The 22,878-nt window shown below is 46.3% G+C and overlaps 1 protein-coding gene across 1 annotated transcript in view; it reads left to right on the plus strand.

Moving 5' to 3' along the window:
- The window catches only part of LOC139265421 (rho guanine nucleotide exchange factor 26-like), a 208,162-nt gene extending 200,569 nt beyond the window's left edge, over nucleotides 1–7,593 (plus strand). The window contains exons 14-15 of the mRNA XM_070882424.1: nucleotides 1,326–1,430; nucleotides 7,183–7,593. Of these exons, the coding sequence (XP_070738525.1) occupies nucleotides 1,326–1,430; nucleotides 7,183–7,325 (248 nt within the window). The 3' untranslated portion in view covers nucleotides 7,326–7,593. The remainder of the gene's footprint in view (nucleotides 1–1,325; nucleotides 1,431–7,182) is intronic.
- Nucleotides 7,594–22,878: the final 15,285 nt, after the last annotated feature.

Below are 22,878 nucleotides of genomic sequence, written 5' to 3' on the forward strand. Positions count from 1 at the left end.
TGTACTATTTGCCTCAACTACTCTATGTGGTAGTGAGTTCCACATTCTCACCACACTCTTGGGTAAAGACGTTTCTCCTGAATTCTCTATTGGATTTATTAGTGACTATCGTATATTTATGGCCCCTAGATTTGGACTCTTTTCCCGCCCCCCCCCCCCTCCCTCCCTCCCCCAAGTGAAAACATCTCCACTACGTCCACCCTATCGAACCCCTTCATAATCTTAAAGACCTCTATCAGGTCACTCCGCAGCCTTCTTGTAAAAGGGGAGGTGCAACGAGACCTGGGTGACATGGTACATCAGTCATTGAAGGTAGGCACGCAGGTACAGCAGGCGGTGAAGAAGGCAAATGGCATGTTGGCCTTCATAGCGAGGGGATTTGAGTACAGGGGCAGGGAGGTCTTACTGCAGTTGTACAGGGCCTTGGTGAGACCTCACCTTGAGTATTGTGCTCAGTTTTGGTCTCCTAATCTAAGGAAGTGCTTGCTATTGAGGAAGTGCAGTGAAGGTTCGGCAGACTGATTCCCAGGATGGCAGGACTGATATATGAAGAAAGACTGGATCGGCTAGACTTATACTCACTGGAATTTAGAAGAATGAGAGGAGATCTCATAGAAACTTATAAAATTCTGACGGGATTGGACAGGTTAGATGCAGGAAGAATGTTCCCGGTGTTGGGGAAGTCCAGAACCAGAGGACACAGTCTAAGGATAAGGGGTAAACCATTTAGGACCAAGATGAGGAGAAACATTTTCACCCAGAGAGTTGTGAACCTGTGGAATTCTCTGCCACAGAAAGTTATTGAGTCCAGTTCGTTGGACTTATTCAAAAGGGAGTTAGATGTGGCCCTTACGGCTAAAGGGATCAGGGCATATGGAGAGAAGGCAGGGGTGGGGTACTGAGCTTGCATGATCAGCCATGATCATATTGAATGGTGGTGCAGGCTCGAAGGGCCGAATGGCCTACTCCTGCACCTATTTTCTATGTTTCTCCCTTTCTCCGTTCCTGAGAAATGAGCCCCAGGCTGTTCAGTCTTTCCTGATGTTACAACCTCTCAGTTCCGGTATCGTCCTTGTAAATCTTTATTGCACTTTTCCCAGTGTTTCTACGTCCTTTGTGTAAAAGGAGCTGTGCGGAGTTTTCCAAGTGCGGTCTAACCAAGGGTCGATGCAAGTTTTAATGTAACTTCCCTGCTTTTTGGATTCTCGCCCGGTCTGTCCAGATTCTGTTTCTTCCAAACTGCCACGCAAGCATTGAGTATTCGAAGGGGTGAAACAGTTTACTGGTCGAAAGGCAGCTGACCATGTTCTTTCTCCTCCTGCTAGCCCTGACCCAGGTGGAGATCACCAGGACATACCCGGCCAAGCAGCCCGACGAGTTGTCCCTCCAGGTAGCTGATGTGGTCCTGCTGTACCAGTGCGCAGAGGATGGTGAGTATCATACCCTGTGTGCTAACGGATGCAATGGGAAGGGTGGTTGAACGAGGCGGGCGAACGTCTATCCGGAGGGGGGGGGGGGGGTGGACATTGGAGCCCCTCCCTCTCTGCCACCGCAGCGGGATCTCAGAACATAAGAAATAGGAGCAGGAGTCAGCCATGTGGCCCCTCGAGCCCGCTCCACCATTCAATAAGATCATGGCTGAACTGATCTTGGCCCCAACTCCACTTTCCTGCCTGTTCCCAATAACCTTTCATTCATTTGTCGCGCAAAAATCTTAAATATATTCAAAGATCCAGCCTTCACAGTTCTTTGGGGCAGAGAATGTCACAGATTTACAATCCTCTAAGAGAAGATTCCTCCTCATCTCAGTTCTAAATGGGTGATCCCTTTATTCTGAAACTGTGCTCCCTAGTTCTAGATTCCCCACAAGGGGAAACATCCTCTCAGCAGCAACCCTGTCAAGCCAGCTCAGGATTGTCATAAAATCATAGAAAATGACGACACAGAAGGAGACCATTTGGCCCATCGTGTCTGTGCCAGTCAAAAAAGAGCTATCCAGCCTAATCCCACTTTCCAGCACTAGGTCAGTAGACTTGTAGGTCACGGCTCTTTAAGTGCACATTCAAGTACTTTTTAAATGTGGTGAGGGTTTCTGCCTCACCACCCTTTCAGGCAGTGAGTTCCAACCCTCAGGGTAAAAAGGTTTCTCCTGAATTCCCTTTTGGATTTGTTGGGGGCCCTAGTTTTGGTCTCCCCCACAAGTGGAAGCATCTTCTCTATGTCTACCCTGTCGAACCCCTTCCTAATTTTAGCGACCTCTATCAGGTCGTCCCTCAGCCTTCTCGTTTATGGAGAAAAGTAGCCCCAGCCTGTGTAGTCTTTCCTGATGAGTATAACATCTCAGTTTTGGTGTAAATGCTCCCCTGGATACAATGCAAGTAAAAGCGTGGGTGTGGTAACACGGTGGTTATGGTACCAAACCAAGAACACCAGATGCCATGGGTTCAAATCCCACCACAGCTTCAAAATTGAGTTCAATAGCTGTAATTTATAATAGGTGGCAGATTACCGTAAATAAATCTTAACACAGTTCATCATTGTTCTTGAGGGAAGACAACCCTTCCCTGGCCTGTGATTCCAGTCATTGGAACAGGAGGAGGCCATTCAGCCCCTCGATCCTGCTCTGCCATTCAATGGGATCATGGCTGATCTGCATCTCGACTCCATTTCGTAACCCGCTTTGGTTCCATAACCCTTAATACCCTTACCTAACAAAAATGTTATCAATCTCAATTTTGAAATTTTCAATTGAACTCCAGCCTCTACAGCTTTTGGGGGGGGGGGAAGGGTTTCCAGATTTCCACTATCCTTTGCATCAAAAATTGTTTCCTGTCAAGCCATTCTTGTATAAAAATAATTGTTGTGTACCACCACCACAAGACGTGGCTCAGTTCAAGATGAAGGCCCACCCCCAACTTCTTCGGGCTACAGAAGATGGCCAATGAATGTGACCTTTCTAGTTTGAACTACAATCTGAGATAAATGGGGAACAAAAGTCAATTCCTCCTCTACCTCTTGCCCCAATTTCTCTCCCTCCTTCCTTCATATTTACTCTATGTTATCTGGAATTCTCTCCCCTCGGAAAGGCTGTGGATGCTGGGGGACAGTTGGAGCTTTCAAGACCGAGATGGATAGATTTATGTTGGGAAAGGGAATCAAGGCATATGGAAGAAAGGCGGGTAAAGGGAGTTGAGATAGAGATCGGCCGTGATCGGATTGAATGGCGGTGCAGGCTCGAGGGGCTGAATGGCCGACTCCTGTTCCTATTGAACTTGTTTTTCGTCCAGCCCTTTATCTCCGAATATGTTGCCCTGCTTACTCTTTCCTGCTCCGTGCATCTCCGTCACGTTGAAGTCAGCGGGCGTCGCACATTTTCCGACATTCAGTCGTTCTCGCCTAGGCCGGTTCTGTGATATTCTTAGAGCAGCAATGAGGAGATGACCCGCCCACGTTCTCAGCTGGTGCATGGCGTGTGGTACAGGGATGGGAATGAGCTTCACACAAGGAAGAAAAAAAAACATTTTGGCTATGAGGAAATATTGGAGATGCTGGGTCTGTTTTCTTTGGAACAGAGAAGGCTGAGAGGAGACCTGATTGAGGTGTATAAAATTATGAGGAGCCTGGATAGAGTGGCTAGGAAGGACCTAGTTCCCTTGACAGAGGGGTCAATAACCAGGGGGTATAGATTTAAAGTAATTGGGGGGGTGGTTTAGAGAGGATATGAGGGGAAATTTCTTCACCTCGAGAGTGGTGGGGGTCTGGAACTCACTGCCTGAAAGGGTGGGAGAGGCAGAAACCCTCACCATTTAAAAAATATTTGGATGTGCACTTAAGCAGGCAGGGAAGTTGACCTGAGTCCATGATCGGATCAGCCATGATCATATTAAATGGCAGAGCAAGCTAGAGGGGCCATATGGCCTACTCCTGCTCCTATTTCTTATGTTCTTAAAGTGCCGTAACCTACAGGGCTACGGACCTAGAGCTGGAAAGTGGGATTAGGCTGGCTAGCTCTTGGTCCGTCAGCACGGGCCGAAATGGCCTCCTTCTGTGCTGTAAATTTCTATGATTCAGCCCATCAGTCCATTTCTTCCACACGCGTCTGTAAACAATCCACTTTACTTTTGACTTTACCCAACCCATTACATCTCCTGAGGGAAATTTTGGCAACATGTCTTCTTTTTTTATCATCAGGGTATATCAAGCAACAATCTAGACTATCTGTCTGGCCTCACATCCTACACTATACAAGATGTACCTTTTTTGTTTATTTATTCTCGGGATATGGGCGTCGCTGGCAAGGCCGGCATTTACTGCCCATCCCTAATCTGAGTCAGCCACTTCCAGAGTCAACCACATTGCTGTGGATCTGGAGTCACATGTAGGCCAAACCGGGTAAGGACGGCAGATTTCCTTCCCTAAAGGACATTAGGGAACCACATGGATTTTTACAACAATCCACTATTTAAGTGGTCACCATTACTGATGCTCGCTTTTTATTCCAGATTTATTTGATTATCTTAATTTAAATTCCCCAACTGCCGTGGTGGGATTTGAACTCACGTCTCCGGATTATTAGTCCAAGCCTCAGGATTACTAGTCGAGTTGCTACCATTCCCTTTACCTGGCCCAAGCTTCCCTCTACATTACAACCTGTGAAAACACTGAGATTAATATCCTGACAAGAATATTGATCAAGGGTGTAATGTATTTGCTTCATGGGTTCTTTGCTTAAGAATTCATAGCAACACATTTCTATTACGAACTAGTTGGTTTATTCGTCATCATCATAGGCAGTCCCTCGGAATCGAGGAAGACTTGCTTCCACTCCTGAAGTGAGTTCTTTGGTGGCTGAACAGTCCAATACGAGAGCCAGACTCTGTCACAGGTGGGACAGATAGTCATTGAGGGAAGGGGTGGGTGGGACTGGTTTGTCGCATGCTCTTTCCGCTGAGTGCGCTTGATTTCTGCATGCTTTCGGCGTTGAGACTCGAGGTGCTCAGCGCCCTCTCGGATACACTTCCTCCACTTAGGGCGGTCTTGGGCCAGGGACTCCCAGGTGTCCGTGGGGATGTTGCACTTTATCAGGGAGGCTTTGAGGGTGACTGTCACACTACACATTACCAGTTCATCTACTAGGCTCACAACTGCATACCACATCGTGGATGACCTAGACCCAACGGTCTGGGGTTTTATTGAGTCTTGGGAATATCACGTGACTGGCTGAGCCACTCACAATGCAACAGCTTTGCAATCCTGTGAGCATACTCACCGGTGCATACATTACAAAGGGCACCAGAGGAATCCTGAACCTTTCACCTTAACCCCTCGTCAAGGAACCTTCTCGAGTGCACCATCCCGTCTGTGTCCGGATGTGAATGATGCATAAATTTGGTGGCTCTGTTTTTACATCAACCAGTTCAGATTAGAGAGGCATTTACACCACGAAGCCTCCCAGCTGGATCCACACAAGCTAGCAAGTAAACAAATTAACCCTTTCTTGCCAGTTGTCAAGGGCGAAAGTCCGACAACAAAGTTATGAACTAACAGTTATTGATTAACCATCGAATTACAGTTAGCAGCACTGGAATTTAAACTTTGAATGTCAAAATAATTACTGGACAGAGTTAACTGATGAAATAAATAAGAGGTTATAAAGTTATATCACAGTAATTCAGCAACAACTGCTTTGGATTATAAACACCCAGTCGGAACCAGTGTCTGAGACTGATGTAAATTTTTGAGATTAATTAAGATTAGATTCCCGTGATAGCCTCCTAATAAATAGCATTTATCACTAGACATGTTAATAAATAGCATGTCTAGTGAATAGATTAAAGTCAGTGTGCTTGTAGTTAGCAATGTTTCCAGAATTTATAGAGCAGTGGAAACAACTTCAAGGGGAAATTGAATGTATATTTGAAAAGGAAATTAGTGCAGGGCTTCAGGGAAAGAGCGGGGGGAGTGGGACTAATTAGATCACTCTTTCAAAGAGCCGGCACAGGTTCAATGGGCCGAATGGCCTGCTCATTGCTGTAGCATTCTACGACCTCATGCTGCTGTGGATACACTGGTTGCCTCACCTTTCTCTGGGAGGATAGTCTTCTCCCAGTGATGAAGCTTTCTCTGTAGAGAGGTTAACTGTTCTTTCTGGATCGCCTGCTCCTGGGCAAATTCGCCTTCCACTGGTCGGGTATCTTGACTCGCTGGCTTCAATCTAACCACCCTTGTTCTCCGAGATACTTGAACAGTAATAACAGACGTGTTTCTGCCCATGTCTGGCTGGTATAGCCATACATTCCTAACTTCTGTAACCTTTCTCTCTGTGTGTCGGAGGGGAACGTTCTGATTTTGTAGAGACATCTTTCTACATTACTAGACAAAGAACTCCTACATCTCAAACACCTAATTTACCTCATCTACCTCCTACACCTCCTTGCCCTCTTTTCCCTCTTTGCCCTCCTTCTCATTCTCCTTCCCTCCTTCCCCTCCTTCACCCCCTACACCTCCTACCAGGAAAACCAGAACTAAACTAAGAACTAAGGAACTTTAATATCAGCAATACCATCTTATATATCCTTAAATTCCAAAGAGAGCTGCACAATTTTATTGGCCAAACTGAATGACATGTGTTAAAGTGTTCAGCCCTTCTGCTGTCAGTCACCTCACTGATGGTACCCTGATGACTCCCAAATCAGGGAATCATTGGCACCTGGATACATCAGTTAACCTGTTTACCTCCTAGTTTCTTGGGTCTTGGCTAACAATGGGTTCGCATGCAAGTCCAGATAAGACCAGACATCTTTACATCTCTCTCAACAAGCTTTCTCCAAGCCTCAGGTCTTGATGGCTTTTTTTCTATCCGAGTAAGGAATGTTTAGTTTATATACAAATCTTCATTTTTAATGACTATTAGCCCTTTCCTTTCCCACCATTCAGTCTGAAGACTGACTCCATTTTGAGGAGGCATTAAAGGCAATTCTTGGAGCATTTCTCCTTGCAAAGCCATGGTCCCATTGCTCATGTTCCACACGCTGTTCAAGTATCTTTATTTGTCCCAGTCCCTATAATCCTTGCTGCCTTTCTGAAGTCAATATTCAGAGAAGAGGAAGAAGGAAAAAAGTTAAGTACCTCACAAAAGGAATTATAAAAATGGGCACTAAAGTACATCTTGACCTCTTGCAGGCTGGTATGAAGGCGAGCGTTTGCGGGATGGCGAGATAGGCTGGTTTCCGATGGAGTGTGCCAAAGTCATCACCTGCGAAGCCACGATCAGCAAAAACATGCAACGTATGGGTCGCCTGCTGGGACTGGAAACGAACGTCTGAAAGAGAAAGAGAAGGTGGCGAGGGGCTCGGCATTTGCCCGTCCGTCCGCCGTTCAACGAGGATCTGCGCGCTCCTGGCATCGCAGAGGGGTGGTCACAGATCTTTGCGTCGCCTTCCTAGTCCGAGTCAAGCCTTGGGACAAAGTGGGCCAAGGGAATACCCCGCCTCACAAAAAGCAAAAAATACTGCGGATGCTGGAATCTGAAATAAAAACAGGAAAAAATGGGGGAAATACTCAGCGTCTGTGGAGAGAGAAACAGAGTTAACGTCTCGGGTCGCGAAGGGTCAGCGACCCGAAACGTTAACTCTGTTTCTCTCTCCACAGATGCTGGCTGACCCGCTGGGAATACCCCGTGACGTGGGCCGCGCCACTTGAAAGGACCCATTGGGAAAGGGCAGGGTGGGGTTGGGGGAGGGTGGGGTCAGGGGTCGTGTAAATAAAACATGGTCGAGAAAATCCCAAGATGAATGGCCTGCCCAATACTGCACTTGAGCAAATCATCTCTGACCCTGCCCAGTGATGAATTGGAGTGGGGGGGATTTTAATTATTTTTTTTAAAGAGGACAGATAAGGAAATGTACCCCAAGGACACTGGGGGAGCCGCAAATCCAGAAGTTGGTACTTTTTATTGTCGATTGGGCAGGTATCGGAATTTTTCCATGTAAATAATGGATGTCTTTTAAGCAAAGATATTGCTGCTGGCCCCTTTATTAAATACCCAACAAAGAAATGAAGTCAACTACAGGGAGGAGCCCACTGCGAGTTGCTCTGTGGTACTGTTAATGTGATTGTATTGCACTGAATAAAGATGCAGCTTATTATAGAAGTATCCTACAGAGAGTGACTGGGGAGGAAGACTGCTGATATTTTCTCTGCAGCCCTGTAACTAGTCCCATGTATGCTGCCCCCTTTTAAGGTGGTTTTACACTCGATTGTTCCTGTGTAGCAAGTGAGCTTCAAGGTCCGATCGGCCTATTTTATATATTACAAACTCTGGGCTCTGCTTGAATGAAACCCATTCAATAAGAAAGAACTTGAATATGTATACGGTGCTTTCTCAGCCTCAGGGCTTTACAGCCAATTAAGACCTGTCAGAAATGTAGTCACAGTTGTACTGTAGAAAACACGGCAGCCAGTTTGCGCACAGCAGGCCCCCATGAACAGCAATGTTTGATCATCTGTTTCAGTGACATTGGTTGAAGGACAGACATTGGCCTGGACACCGGGGCGAATTCTCCCTACTCTTCTTCGAAATAGTGGCATCACCTGAGAGCCGAAGGTGCCTTGGTTTAACGACTCATCTGAAAAACGGCACCTCGGACAGTGCAGCACTCCCTCGGCACTACACTGGAGAGTCAGCCAGGTTTTTGTGCTCAGGCCTCTGAACTGGGACTTGAACCCGTAACCTCCTGACTCAGACATTGAGTGACAGTGTCTAACTCCCTGAATTTATTTCACAGGAACAACAACAACAATAAATTGTATTTATATAGTGCCTTAAAAGTAGAAAAACGTCCCAAGGCGCTTTACAGGAGTGTTTCAAGACAAAACAAATAAATTTGACACCGAGCCACATAAGGAGAAATTAGGGCAGGTGACCAAAGCTTGATCAAAGAGGCATGTTCTAAGGAGTGTCTAAAAGGAGGAAAGAGAGGTTTAGGGAGGGAGTTCCAGAGCTTGGGGCCCAGGCAACAGAAGGCACAGCCACCAATGGTTGAGCAATTATAATCGGGGATTCTCAGGTCAGAATTAGAGGAGCGCTTGACATCTTGGAGAGTTGTGGGGCTGGAAGAGATTACAGAGATAGGGAGGGGTGAATCCATGGAGGAGTTTGTAAACAAGGATAAGAATTTTGAAATCGAGGCGTTGCTTAACTGGGAGCCAATGTAGGTCAGCGAGCCCACGGGTGATGGGTGAGCGGGACTTGGTGTGAGTTAGGATACAGGCTGCTGAGTTTTGGATAACCTCAAGTTTACGTAGGGTAGGATGTGGGAGGCCAACCAGGAGTGCATTGGAGTAGTCAAGTCTAGAGGTAACAAAGGCATGGATGAGGGTTTCAGCAGAGGGGCGGAGACGGGCAATGTTTCGGAGGTGGTCATTTCCGGGTCAAATATGACACCTAGGTTACGAACAGTGTGGTTCAGCCTCAGATAGATGTTAGGTAGAGGGATGGAGTCAGTGGCTAGGGAACGGAGTTTGTGGCAGGGATCGAAAACAATGGCTTCGTTCTTGCCAATATTTAGTTGCCGAAAATTTCTGCTGATCCAGAACTGGATGTCGGACAAGCAGTCTGACAATTTAGAGACAGTGGAGGGGTCGAGAGATGTGGTAGTGAGGTAGAGCTGGGTGTCATCAGTGTACATGTGGAAACTGATGCTGTGTTTTCGGATGATGTTGCCAAGGGGCAGCATGTAGGTGAGAAATAGGAGGGGGCCAAGGATAGATCCTTGGGGGACACCAGAGGTCGCGATGCAGGGGCAGGAAGAGAACCAATTGCAGGTGATTATCTGGCTATGATTAGATAAGAATGGAAGCAGGCGAGAGCAGTCCCACCCAGCTGGACGGCGGTGGAGATCCATTGGGGATGGATGGAGTGGTCAAAGGCTATGGACAAGTCAAGATGAACGAGGAGGGATAGTTTGTTTTTGTCACGGTCACAAAGGATGTCATTTGTGACTTTGATGAGAGCCGTTTCAGTGTGGCAGGGGCTGAAATCTGATTGGAGGGATTCAAACTTGGTATTGTGGGTAAGATTGGCACGGATTTGGGAGGTGACAACACGTTCAAGGACTTTGGAGAGGAAAGAGAGTTTGGAGATGGGTTGGTAGTTTGCAAGGACACAAGGGTTAATGATTGGTTTCTTGAGCAGTGGGGTGATGACGGCAGATTTGAGAGAGAGGGGGACAGTACCTGAGGAGAGAGAACTGTTAACAATGTCAGCTAACAAGGGAGCCAGAAAAAGAAGTTGGGTGGTCAGCAGTTTAGTGGCAATATGGTCGAGGAAGCAGGAAGTGGACAAGATGAGCACGGAGAGGTCATGAGGGGAGATCAGAGAGAAACTGAAGAAAGATGTGAGTTCAGGGCTCGAGCAGAGGGGAACGGCAGAGGAAATTTGGCCCGGTGGGCTAGAGGAAGGAAGGAAGGAAAGTGGCAGAGGCAGCTGAACAGCTGGTCTCAATCTAAGAGACAAAGAAGTCAATGAGCTCCTCACACTTGTCATTGGTGAGAGTGGAGCAGACAGGGGAGAGGGGTTTAAGAAGATGGTTATCATTGGCAAATAGAAGCCGGAGTTTATCTTTGCATTCCAGAATGATTCTGCAATAGTGGGTAATTTTGGCAGACGAAAGCAGGACCCCATAATGCTTTGTGGTCCAGCCAGTTCTGGCGGTGAATGGCTAAACCAGTTGTCCGCCACATCCGTTTAAGTCTGCGTCGCTTGGACTTAAAGGAGCGAAGATCAGGGCTGTACCAGGGGGAATGGCCAGGGTGAGAAACATAGAAAATAGTTGCAGGAGTAAGCCATTCGGCCCTTCGAGCTTGCACCACCATTCAATATGATTATGGTTGATCATGCATTTCAATACCCCATTCCTGCTTTCTCTCCATACCCCTTGATCCCTTTCGCCATGAGGCCACATCTAACTCCCTTTTGAATATATCTAACTAACTGGCCCCAACAACTTTCTGTGGTAGAGAATTCCATATGCCCACAACTCTCTGAGTGAAAAAGTTTCTCCTCATCTTGGTCCTAAATGGCTTACCCCTTATCCTTAGACTGTCACCCCTGGTTCTGGACTTCCTCAACATTGGAAGCATTCTTCCTGCATCTAACCTGTCCAATCCCATTAGAATTTTACATGTTTCTATGAAATCCCCTCTCATTCTTCTAAATTCCATTGAATATAAGCCTAGTCGATCCAGTCTTTCTTCATATGTCAGTCCTGTCATCCTGGGAATCAGTCCGGTGAACCTTTGCTGCACTCCCTCAATAGCAAGAATGTCCTTCCTCAGATTAGGAGACCAAAACTGTATACAATATTCAAGGTGTGGCCTCACCAAGGCCCTGTACAACTGCAGTAAGACCTCCCTGCTCCAATACTCAATTCCTCTCTCTATGAAGGCCAACATGCCATTTGCCTTCATCACTGCCTGCTTTCAATGACTGATGTACCATGACACCCAGGTCTCGTTGCACCTCCCCCTTTTCCTCATCTGTCACCATTCAGATAATATTCTGCCTTTCTGTTTTTACCACAAATGTGGATAACCTCACATTTATCCACATTATACTGCATCTGTCATGCATTTACCCACTCATCTAACCTGTCCAAGTCACCCTGCAGTCTCTTTGTATCCTCCTCTCAGCTCACATTGCCATCTCAAACTTGGGAGATATTACATTCAATTCCTTCGTCTAAACCATTAATGTATATTGTAACTAGCTGGGGTCCCAGTACTGAATCTTGCGGTACCCCACTAGTCACTGCCTGCCATTCTGAAAAGGACCCGTTTATTCCTACTCTTGTTTCAATAGAGATTAGGGCATCAAAGGTGGTGGTTGATCAAATCTGTAGCTACAGAAATGTTGTGATTGGAGGGACAAAGGCTGGACAGTTTTGAGTTGATAAGTGCAGTTGTAAGAGAGTCGGCAGAGAGCTTTTTTCCAGGGCCGGACACAGAAGGAAGTAGAGTTGGGTGAAGGGGGTGGGGTTGGAAGGGGGATGTGGGTGGAGAGCGATACGAGGAAGTGGTCAGAGAAGGCCTTATCTGCGATTGACAGGAACTGCCAGTGTTACCTGGACAGCTAGAGCCACACTCCCTAAACACCAGCCTGTTGAAGAAGTGTAGGTGTCGGAAGAAGAATGAGCACATTTGCCTTCCTTCAAGAGCTGGACGCCGCAGGGAGAGGATCCGGCCAGAATGGAGAGTTCGGTGTGTGGGTGGAATCACGGAGTGTTCACATGTTGCCGGGAGTGAGGTATCACTGAGTGTTTCTGCTATCTGTGGAGTCAGGTTGCTGAGAAACTGTGGTCCAGCGCTCTCGTGAACATCAACCTCGCCGATCACGCCCGCATCTGTGAATGAATGAATTTTTTTAATACTAATCAATATTCACAACCAGTCCTTCATGAAGCATGAATCAAATGCCTGATCTATGTATGACCCCCAACTTCCACAGCTCCATTCAAATGCCCAATGATTAGATGCAGTTCTCTTTCGAAGGCTCACCTGTTTAGTGGGTCAAAGTTGCTCTTACAAGGGTCCCCATTCTAAGAAGGCTGTTGAGACATAACATAAGAAATAGGATCAGGAGGGGACAATTCAATGAGATCATGGCTGATCTGATCTTGGGCTCAGCTCCACTTCCCTGCCCACTCCCCATAACCCTTCACTTCCCTTATCGTTCAAAAATCTGTCTATTTCCGCCTTGAATATATTCAATGACTCAGCTTCTAATAGAGAGGGTACAGCACAGTGTCGCTAGGATGCTGCCTGGTATGAGGGTTGCCAACTCCAGTTGGGCATATTCCTGGAGGGTTTCATCACATGACCTCCCGCCTCCAACTGCTCCGCACAGTCAAACAGCCTCCCACCCCCTTCCACCCATCCCCACCCCCTGAACACCAAAAGTTTTAAAATAAATTGGAGCTTTTAAAAAATGTTCTTTGAATGCCTCTATGGTTTTCCTCCCGGGCTTGGCTGGCAGCAGTGTCCAGGAAAGAAAGAAAGACTTGCATTTATATAGTGCCTTCCACGACCACTGGACGTCTCAAAGCGAAGTACCTTTTGGAATTGTGTCACTGTTGTAATGTGGGAAACATGGCAGCCAATTTGTGCACAGCAAGCTCCCACAAACAGCGATGTGATAATGACCAGATAATCTGTTTTTGTTATGTTAACTAAAACTATCGAGCTGTAATAGTGAGGAATTTCAACTACTCTAATATTAACTGGGAAAAAGGTAGTGTGAATGGTACAGAGGGTGCGGAATTCCTAAAATGCATTCAGGATAACTTCTTTAGCCAGTATGTAACAAGCCCAACAAGGGAGGGGGTGATTCTGGACTTAGTTTTGCGGAATGAAAAGGGGCAGGTGGAAGGGGTATCGGTGGGAGAGCATTTTGGTGCTAGTGATCATAATTCAGTGAGATTTAGGGTAGTTATGGAGAAGGACAAAGGGGGACCAGGAATAAAAGTTCTCAATTGGGGTAAAGTCAATTTTGCTGAGCTGAGATGGGATTTGGCCAAAGTGGAGTGGAAACGGATACTTGATAGTAAATCAGTGTCAGAGCAGTGGGAGGCATTCAAGGAGGAGATCCTGAGGGTACAGAGCAAGTATGGTCGCTTTAAAAAAAAAGGGTGGGGTTAACAAATCTAGAGCCCCCTGGATGTCAAGGGACATACAGGGTAAGATAAACAAAAGGGAAGCTTATGACAGATACCGAGAACTCAACACTGCAGAGAATCTGGAGGCGTATAAGAAGTGCAGGGGTGCAATTAAAACAGATATCAAGAAAGCAAAGAGAAAGCATGAAAGAATATTGGCAAGTAAAATCATGGAAAACCCAAAGGTATTTTATAAATACATTAAGAGCAAGAGGATAAGTAGAGAATGAGTGGGGCCTATTAGAGACCATAAAGGAAATCTGTGTGTGGAGGCGGAAGACATGGGTAGGATTCTTAAAGAATACTTTGCATCTGATTTCACAAAAGAGAGCGGCGATGCAGACTTTGCAATGAGGGAGGAGTGGTGTGAAATATTAGATGAGATAAACATAGTGAAAGAGGAAGTATTAAGGGGCTTAGCAGCTTTGAAAGTGGATAAATCCCCAGGGCCAGATGAAATTTATCCCAGCCTGTTAAGAGAAGCAAAAGGGGAAATAGCAGAGGTTCTGACCATCATTTACCAATCCTCTCTGGCTACAAGTGTGGAGCCAGAGGACTGCGAATGTGGTACCATTGTTTAAAAAGGGAGAAAGGGATAGGCCGAGTAATTACAGGCGAGTCAGTCTAACCTCAGTGGTGGGAAAATTATTGGAAATATCCCGAGGGACAGGATAAATCTTCATTTGGAAAGACATGGATTAATCAAGGATAGACAGCATGGATGTGTCAAGGGAAAGTCATGTCTGACTAACTTGATCGAATTTTGAGAGGAGTTAACCAGGAGGGTCGATGAGAGCAGTGTGTATAATGTAGTGTATATGGATTTTAGCAAAGCTTTTGGTAAGGTCCCACATGGCAGACTTTTCACGAAAGTAACAGCCCATGAGACCCTGGGCAAAGTGGCAAGTTGGATCCAAAATTGGCTCAGAGGCAGGAAGCAAAGGGTTGATGGTTTTTTTTGTGACTGGAAGGCTGTATCCAGTGAGGTTCCACAGGGCTCTGTGCTGGGTTCCTTGCTTTTTGTGGTATATAATGACTTGGACTTAAATGTTGGGGGTATGATTAAGAAGTTTGCAGGTGGCACTAAAATCGGCTATGTGGCTGATAATACTGTAGACTGCAGGAAGATATCAATGTAGTGGTCAGAACAGTGGCAAATGGAAATCAATCTGGATAAGTGTGAGATAATGCATTTGGGGAGGGCTAACAAGGCAAGGAAATACACATTAAATGGTATGACACTGAGAAGTGTAGAGGAACAAAGGAACCTTGGAGTGCAGGTCCATAGATCCCTTAAGGTAGCAGGCCAGGTAGATAAGGTGGTTAAGAAGGCATATGTATACTTTATTAGTCGAGGCATCGAATACAAGAGCAAGGAGGTTATGCTTGAACTGTGTAAAATACTGGTTAGGCCGCAGCTGGAGTACTGTGTGCAGTTCTGGTCACCACATTACTGGAAAGGGTGCAGAGGAGATTTACAAGAATGTTGCTGGGACTGGAGAATTTTGGCTATGAGGAAAGATTGGAGATGCTGGGTCGGTTTTCTTTGGAGCAGTGGAGGCTGAGGGGAGACCTGATTGAGGTGTATAAAATTATGAGGGGTCTGGATAGGAAGGACCTGTTTCCCTTGGCAGAGGAGTCAACAACCAAGTGGCATAGATTTAAAGTAATTGGGGCTAGGTTTAGAGAGATGAGGGGAAATTTCTTCACCCAGAGTGTAGTGGGAGTCTGGAACTCACTGTCTGAAAGGGTGGTAGAGGCAGAAACCCTCACCACATTTAAAAGATACTTGGATGCGCACTGAGAGTGCTGTAACCTACAGGGCTACGGACCAAGAGCTGGAAAGTGGGATTAGGCTGGATAGCTCTTGGTCAGCCAGCACGAACATGATGGGTCGAAATGGCCTCTTTCCGTGCGGTAAAGTTCTATAATTCTATGATTGAGCGATAAATATTGGCCAAGACTCCGGGGATAACTCCCCTGTTAGTCTTTGAAATAGTGGCTGTGGAACCTGAGAGAGTAGAAGAGGGCCTCTGTTTAATGTCTCATCTGAAAGACGGTACGTCCGACAGTGCAGCACTCCCTCAGCACTGCACTGGAGTGTCAGCCTGGATTTTTGTGCTCAAGTCCCTGGAGTAGAATGTGAACCCACAACCTTCTGACCCAGAGGCACGGGTGCTACCCAATGAGCCAAAGCAGAAACAGGTAATTCCAGGGCAATTATGGAGGGGTTGGCCTACAACATGGAGTAGTGAGACAGTGGAATGAACGAGGAGAGTTTAATGATAGGAACAGCAACCATGTCAATATTTAAGAATGGGTTGGATAGGTATATGAATGAAAGGGGATTGAAGGGATACGGGACTAGGACGGGTAGACGGGATTAGGGCTGTTGTTAATGTGGAGGATAAAGAGCAACACGGACAGCATAGACCGAAGGGCCTGTTTCAGTGCTGTCATTTCCCAAGTGATGATATGTAAAGAGTTTGAGAACGTTGGGTAATTAGCAACACAACAGCTGAGTTAGAGCACAGAGCTCCCCGACTAACCTCATCAGCATATAATAGACAAGTTCCTCCTTTTTCACAGAAAATGGACTCTTGCTGATTTAGACCACAATAACAGCTTGCACTTATGTAGCACCTATAACATAATAAGACATTCCAAGGCACTTCACAGGAACGTTATCAAACAGCATTTCACATCGAGCCACATAAGGAGATATTAGGACAGAACAGCAAATGCTTACTCAAAGAGGTTGGTTTTAACCAGCATCCTAAAGGAGGAGGAGAGGCGGAGAGGTTTAGGACAGGAATTCCAGAGCTTAGGGCCCAGGCAGCTGAAGACCACCAATGGTGGATCGAAGGAAATTGGGGATGCGCAAGAGGCCAGAATTGGAGGAGCATAGAGATCTCGGAAGGTTGTGGGGCATGAGGAGGTTACTGAGATAGGGAGGAGTGAGGCCATGGAGGGACTGGAACACAAAGATGAGAATTTTTAAATCATGGCGTTACCGGACCGGGAGCGAATGTAGGACTTTGTTACTTCTAGACTAGACTTGATTACACCAACGCATTCCTGCCTGGCCTCCCACATTCTACCCTATGTAAACTTGAGGTCATCCAAAACTCGGCAGCCCCTGTCCTAACTCACACCAAATCCCACTCACTCATCATCCCTGTGCTCGCTGACCGACATTGGCTCCCGGTTAAGCAACACTTCAATTTCAAAACTCTCATCCTAGTTTACAAATACCTCCATGGCCTCACCCCTTCCTATCTCTGTAATCTCCTTCAGTCCCACAACCCCCACGAGATGTCTGCGCTCCTCAAATTCTGCCCTCTTGAGCATCCCTGATCATAATTGTTCAACCATCGGTGGCCGTGCCTTCAGCTGCCTGGGCCCTAAGCTCTGGAACTCCCTCCCTAAACCTCTCCGCCTCTCTACCTCTCTTTTCTCCTTCACGGCGCTCCTTAAAATCTACCTCTTTGACCAAGCTTTTGGTAATCTGCCGTAATTTCTTTTTATCTGGCTCATTGTCCATTTTTTGTTTTGTTTTATAACACTCCTGTGAAGTGCCTTGGGACATTTTACTACATTGCAGGCTCTCTATAAATACAAGTGTTGTTGTTGTTGTTGTTGAAGGATAGCCAACACAAAGACTGAGACTTCTAAGGCACAACTGCTGTCAGGATTAGCTGAGACGGAGAGAAGTAAGGAGTTTCGGCCCCGGAAGAGCCTCATTAGGGTCACCTCTGCATTTAGGAAAGGCTTTTTGCTGCATGGATTTACTTTACCCCCCACATTCATGCTTCTCACTAAATTCTGACAGGATCAGACGAGCAGCAATAGCACCCTTTCCTGGTTCTAAACCAGAGTGTCAGCCTGGATTAGGTATCAACAACGACAGTCTGCATTTATATAGCACCTTTACCGTAGTAAAACATCCAAATGCGCTTCACAGGAGCGATTGTCAACAAAAATTTGACACAGAGCAAGATAAGGGGATATTAGGGCAGGTGAGCAAAAGCTTGGTCAAAGAGGTAGATTTTCAGGAGCATCTTATAGGAGGAGAGAGGCGGAGAGGTTAGAATCATAGAAATTTATGGCACAGAAGGAGGTCATTCGGCCCATTGTGTTTGTACCAACCAAAAAAGATCTAATTAGCTACTTCCCACTTTCCAGCTCTTGGCCCATAGCCCTGCAGGCTACGGCACTTCAAGTGCACATCCAAGTACTTTTTAAATGCGATGAGGGTTTCTGCCGCTACCATCCTTTCAGGCAGTGAGTTCCAGACCCTCACCACCCTCTGGGTGAAAATACTCTGTGGAGAGTGCAGAGAAATTAATGTTTCAGATTAACGAGGGAAAAGGGGAGGGGGAAAAAAAATCACAAATGCACCACAAGTACATACACACATGCACTGCTCCTCTGCCAGCTTTTCATGATTTCTTTCCTGCCTGCTTATTCCCAATAGTGTCTTGTACACGTATTTTACTTCCATCATTGTGCCTCCTTTTGTCCTCTGCTAATATCACTACCATCCTTTAACCAGCTCCTGTGCAGCACTTTACAACGCACTGTGTGTTTTTGTTTGTGTGTGTGTGTGTGTGTGTGTGTGTGTATATGCGCGTTTCCCCTCCCTTGTTTTCCTTTTTAAATTCTGACCGTCAGTAATTGACACCAGTTCTGGTGAAGGGTCCACACCACCTGAACTGTTAACCCCTCTGTTCCCTGCACTAGGCAGGAAATTCCAGAGCTTAGGGCCCAGGCAGTAGAAGGCACGGCCACCAGTGGTGGAGCGATTAAAATCAGGGATGTGCAAGTGGGTAGAATTAGAGGAGCGCAGATATCTCATAGGGTTGTGGGGCTGGAGGAGATTACAGAGATAGGGAGGGGTGAGGCCATAGAGGGACTTAAAAACAAGGGTGAGAATTTTAAAGTCATGCAATGCATTCCAGATCGTAACAAATTGCTGCATACAAAAAATTCCCCATCTCTCCCCTCTGGTTCTTTTGTCAATTATCTTAAATCAGTGTCCTTTGGTTACCGTCCCTCCCGGCAATGGATATAGTTTCACATTATTTACTCTATCAAAACTCTTCATGATTTTGAAGGCATTTATTAAATATCACCTCAACCTTCTCCGTTCAAAGGAGAACTACCCCAGCTTCACCAGTCCCTCCAAGTAACTGAAGACCCTCATTCCTGCTACCATTCTAGTAAATCTCCTCTACAAGCCTTTAACATGCTTCCCAAAGTGTGGTGCCCAGAACTGAACACAATACTCCACAGCCACTTCTCCTGCCTCAATGGCAAAAGTTCCACGAACTGAATCAAAACCACACACAAATCAAGAAGTGGCGATTAGACAATGCAGACTGGGGTTTTAGGATGTGGTTAGAAGGGGCAGCATGAGGGAGGTACAACAACAACTTGTATTTATATAGCGCCGTTAACATAGAAACATAGAAAATAGGTGCAGAAGTAGGCCATTCGGCCCTTCTAGCCTGCACCGCCATTCAATGAGTTCATGGCTGAACATGCAACTTCAGTACCACATTCCTACTTTCTCGCCAAACCCCTTGATCCCCCTAGTAGTAAGGACTTCATCTAACTCCTTTTTGAATATATTTAGCATCTATGCTAATCGCTTCAACCACTCTTTGGGTAAAGAAATTTCTACATAGTGAAACGTCCCAAGGCACTTAACAGGAGTATTTTAAGACAAAAAAATTTGACACCGAGCCCCATAAGTAGAAAAGAGTGCAGGTGACCAAAAGCTTAGTCAAAGAGGTAGGTTTTAAGGAGCGTCTTGAAGGAGGAAAGAGAGGTAGAGAGGTTTAGGGAGGAGTTCCAGAGCTTGGGGCCTAGGCAATGGCCACCAATGGTTGAGCAATTATAATCAGGGATGGTCAAGAGGACAGAATTAGAGGAGCGCAGATATCTCGGCGGGGTGGGGGGTTGTGGGGCTGGAGGAGATTACAGAAATAGGGATGGGTGAGGCCATGGAGGGATTTGAAAATAACAAAAAATTTAAAATCGAGGCGTTGCTTAACCGGAAGCCAATGTAGGTCTGCGGGCACAGTGGGTGATGGGTGAGCGGGACTTGGTGCGAGTTAGGGTGCAAGTTAGGACATGAGGAGCAAAATTTTGGATCACCTCTAGTTTAGGTCGAGTAGAAGGTGGGAGGCCAGCCAGGAGTGCATTGGAATAGTCGAGTAAAGAGGTAACAAAGGCATGGATGAGGGCTTCAGCAGCGGATGAGCGCAGGCAGGGGGCGGAGACGGTCAATGTTACAGAGGTGAAAATAGGCGGTCTTAGTTATACTGCGGATATGTGGTTGGAAGCTCATTTCAGGGTCAAATATGACGACAAGTTTGCGAACCGACAAGAAGGAGGCTTGTTTCAACGCTAGAGTTATAACATGTAAATGCTTAACAGAAACGTGCAAGAGCATTGACACAAACGGGGCTACCAATCATGCATGGTTCCCTTTAAGCTGCGCAGCGGTCTGGAGCTCTCGCGCAGGCCGCTTGCCGGCTTTACAATAGGAAGAAAACGCTCGTGCGGGGATTTGAATGGGCCGCACAGCCTGTTAAAAGGGCTGCACACCACAAAAAATTTAAAGGGGACATTGAAATCAAGTCAGTTGCATTAAATATAGAGATTGTTGATTTTTTGGGGAATTGGATATCTGTGTTTTTTCCCAGATTACATGGCTCACAGGTGGGGTATGGTAGGGAGTGTCTATTTTGTGATGCACAAGACACCGCTGTTGTGTCGGGACAGATTGGACAGACCAGAGGGTCTATTCTTGCCCGCCATTGTTCGTACTTGAAAAGGAACCATGTGCACGGCTATGGGGAAGGAGCAAGGGGAGTGGGACTAATTGGATCGCTCTTTCAAAGAGCCAGCGAATGGTCTCTTTCTGTGCTCTGTAATTCAATGGACCTGGGGAGCGTGTCATTACGAACGCAGGAACATAGAAACATAGAAAATAGGTGCAGGAGTAGGCCATTCGGCCCTTCTAGCCTGCACCGCCATTCAATGAGTTCATGGCTGAACATGCAACTTCAGTACCCCATTCCTGCTTTCTCACCATACCCCTTGATTCCCCTAGTAGTAAGGACTTCATCTAACTCCTTTTTGAATATATTTAGTGAATTGGCCTCAACAACTTTCTGTGGTAGAGAATTCCACAGGTTCACCACTCTCTGGGTGAAGAAATTCCTCCTCATCTCGGTCCTAAATGGCTTCCCCCTTATCCTTAGACTGTGTCCCCTGGTTCTGGACTTCCCCAACATTGGGAACATTCTTCCTGCATCTAACCTGTCTAACCCCGTCAGAATTTTAAACGTTTCTATGAGGTCCCCTCTCATTCTTCTGAACTCCAGTGAATACAAGCCCAGTTGATCCAGTCTTTCTTGATAGGTCAGTCCCGCCATCCCGGGAATCAGTCTGGTGAACCTTCGCTGCACTCCCTCAATAGCAAGAATGTCCTTCCTCAGGTTAGGAGACCAAAACTGTACACAATACTCCAGGTGTGGCCTCACCAAGGCCCTGTACAATTGTAGCAACACCTCCCTGCCCTTGTACTCAAATCCCCTCGCTATGAAGGCCAACATGTCATTTGCTTTCTTAACCGCCTGCTGTACCTGCATGCCAACCTTCAATGACTGATGTACCATGACACCCAGGTCTCTTTGCACCTCCCCTTTTCCTAATCTGTCACCATTCAGATAATAGTCTGTCTCTCTGTTTTTACCACCAAAGTGGATAACCTCACATTTATCCACATTATACTTCATCTGCCATGCGTTTGCCCACTCACCTAACCTATCCAAGTCGCTCTGCAGCCTCACAGCATCCTCCTTGCAGCTCACACTGCCACCCAACTTAGTGTCATCCGCAAATTTGGAGATACTACATTTAATCCCCTCGTCTAAATCATTAATGTACAGTGTAAACAGCTGGGGCCCCAGCACAGAACCTTGCGGTACCCCACTAGTCACTGCCTGCCATTCTGAAAAGTCCCCATTTACTCCTACTCTTTGCTTCCTGTCTGACAACCAGTTCTCAATCCATGTCAGCACACTACCCCCAATCGCATGTGCTTTAACTTTGCACATTAATCTCTTGTGTGGGACCTTGTCAAAAGCCTTCTGAAAGTCCAAATATACCACATCAACTGGTTCTCCCTTGTCCACTCAACTGGAAACATCCTCAAAAAATTCCAGAAGATTTGTCAAGCATGATTTCCCTTTCACAAATCCATGCTGACTTGGACCTATCATATTACCTCTTTCCAAATGCACTGCTATGACATCCTTAATAATTGATTCCATCATTTTACCCACTACCGATGTCAGGCTGACCGGTCTGTAATTCCCTGTTTTCACTCTCCCTCCTTTTTTAAAAAGTGGGGTTACATTGGCTACCCTCCACTCCATAGGAACTGATCCAGAGTCAATGGAATGTTGGAAAATGACTGTCAATGCATCCACTATTTCCAAGGCCACCTCCTTAAGTACTCTGGGATGCAGTCCATCAGGCCCTGGGGATTTATCGGCCTTCAATCCCATCAATTTCCCCAACACAATTTCCCGACTAATAAGGATTTCCCTCAGTTCCTCCTCCTTACTAGATCCTCTGACCCCTTTTATATCCGGAAGGTTGTTTGTGTCCTCCTCAGTGAATACCGAACCAAAGTACTTGTTCAATTGGTCCACCATTTCTTTGTTCCCCGTTATGACTTCCCCTGATTCTGACTGCAGGGGACCTACGTTTATCTTTACTAACCTTTTTCTCTTTACATATCTATAGAAACTTTTGCAATCCGTCTTAATGTTCCCTGCAAGCTTCTTCTCGTACTCCATTTTCCCTGCCCTAATCAAACCCTTTGTCCTCCTCTGCTGAGTTCTAAATTTCTCCCAGTCCCCGGGTTTGCTGCTATTTCTGGCCAATTTGTATGCCACTTCCTTGGCTTTAATGCTATCCCTGATTTCCCTTGATAGCCACGGTTGAGCCACCTTCCCTTTTTTATTTTTACGCCAGACAGGAATGTACAATTGTTGTAGTTCATCCATGCGGTCTCTAAATGTCTGCCATTGCCCATCCACAGTCAACCCCTTCAGTATCATTCGCCAATCTATCCTAGCCAATT

The sequence above is a fragment of the Pristiophorus japonicus genome, chromosome 6 (genome assembly GCF_044704955.1).
Source record: "Pristiophorus japonicus isolate sPriJap1 chromosome 6, sPriJap1.hap1, whole genome shotgun sequence".
Taxonomy (NCBI): Eukaryota; Metazoa; Chordata; class Chondrichthyes; family Pristiophoridae; genus Pristiophorus; species Pristiophorus japonicus.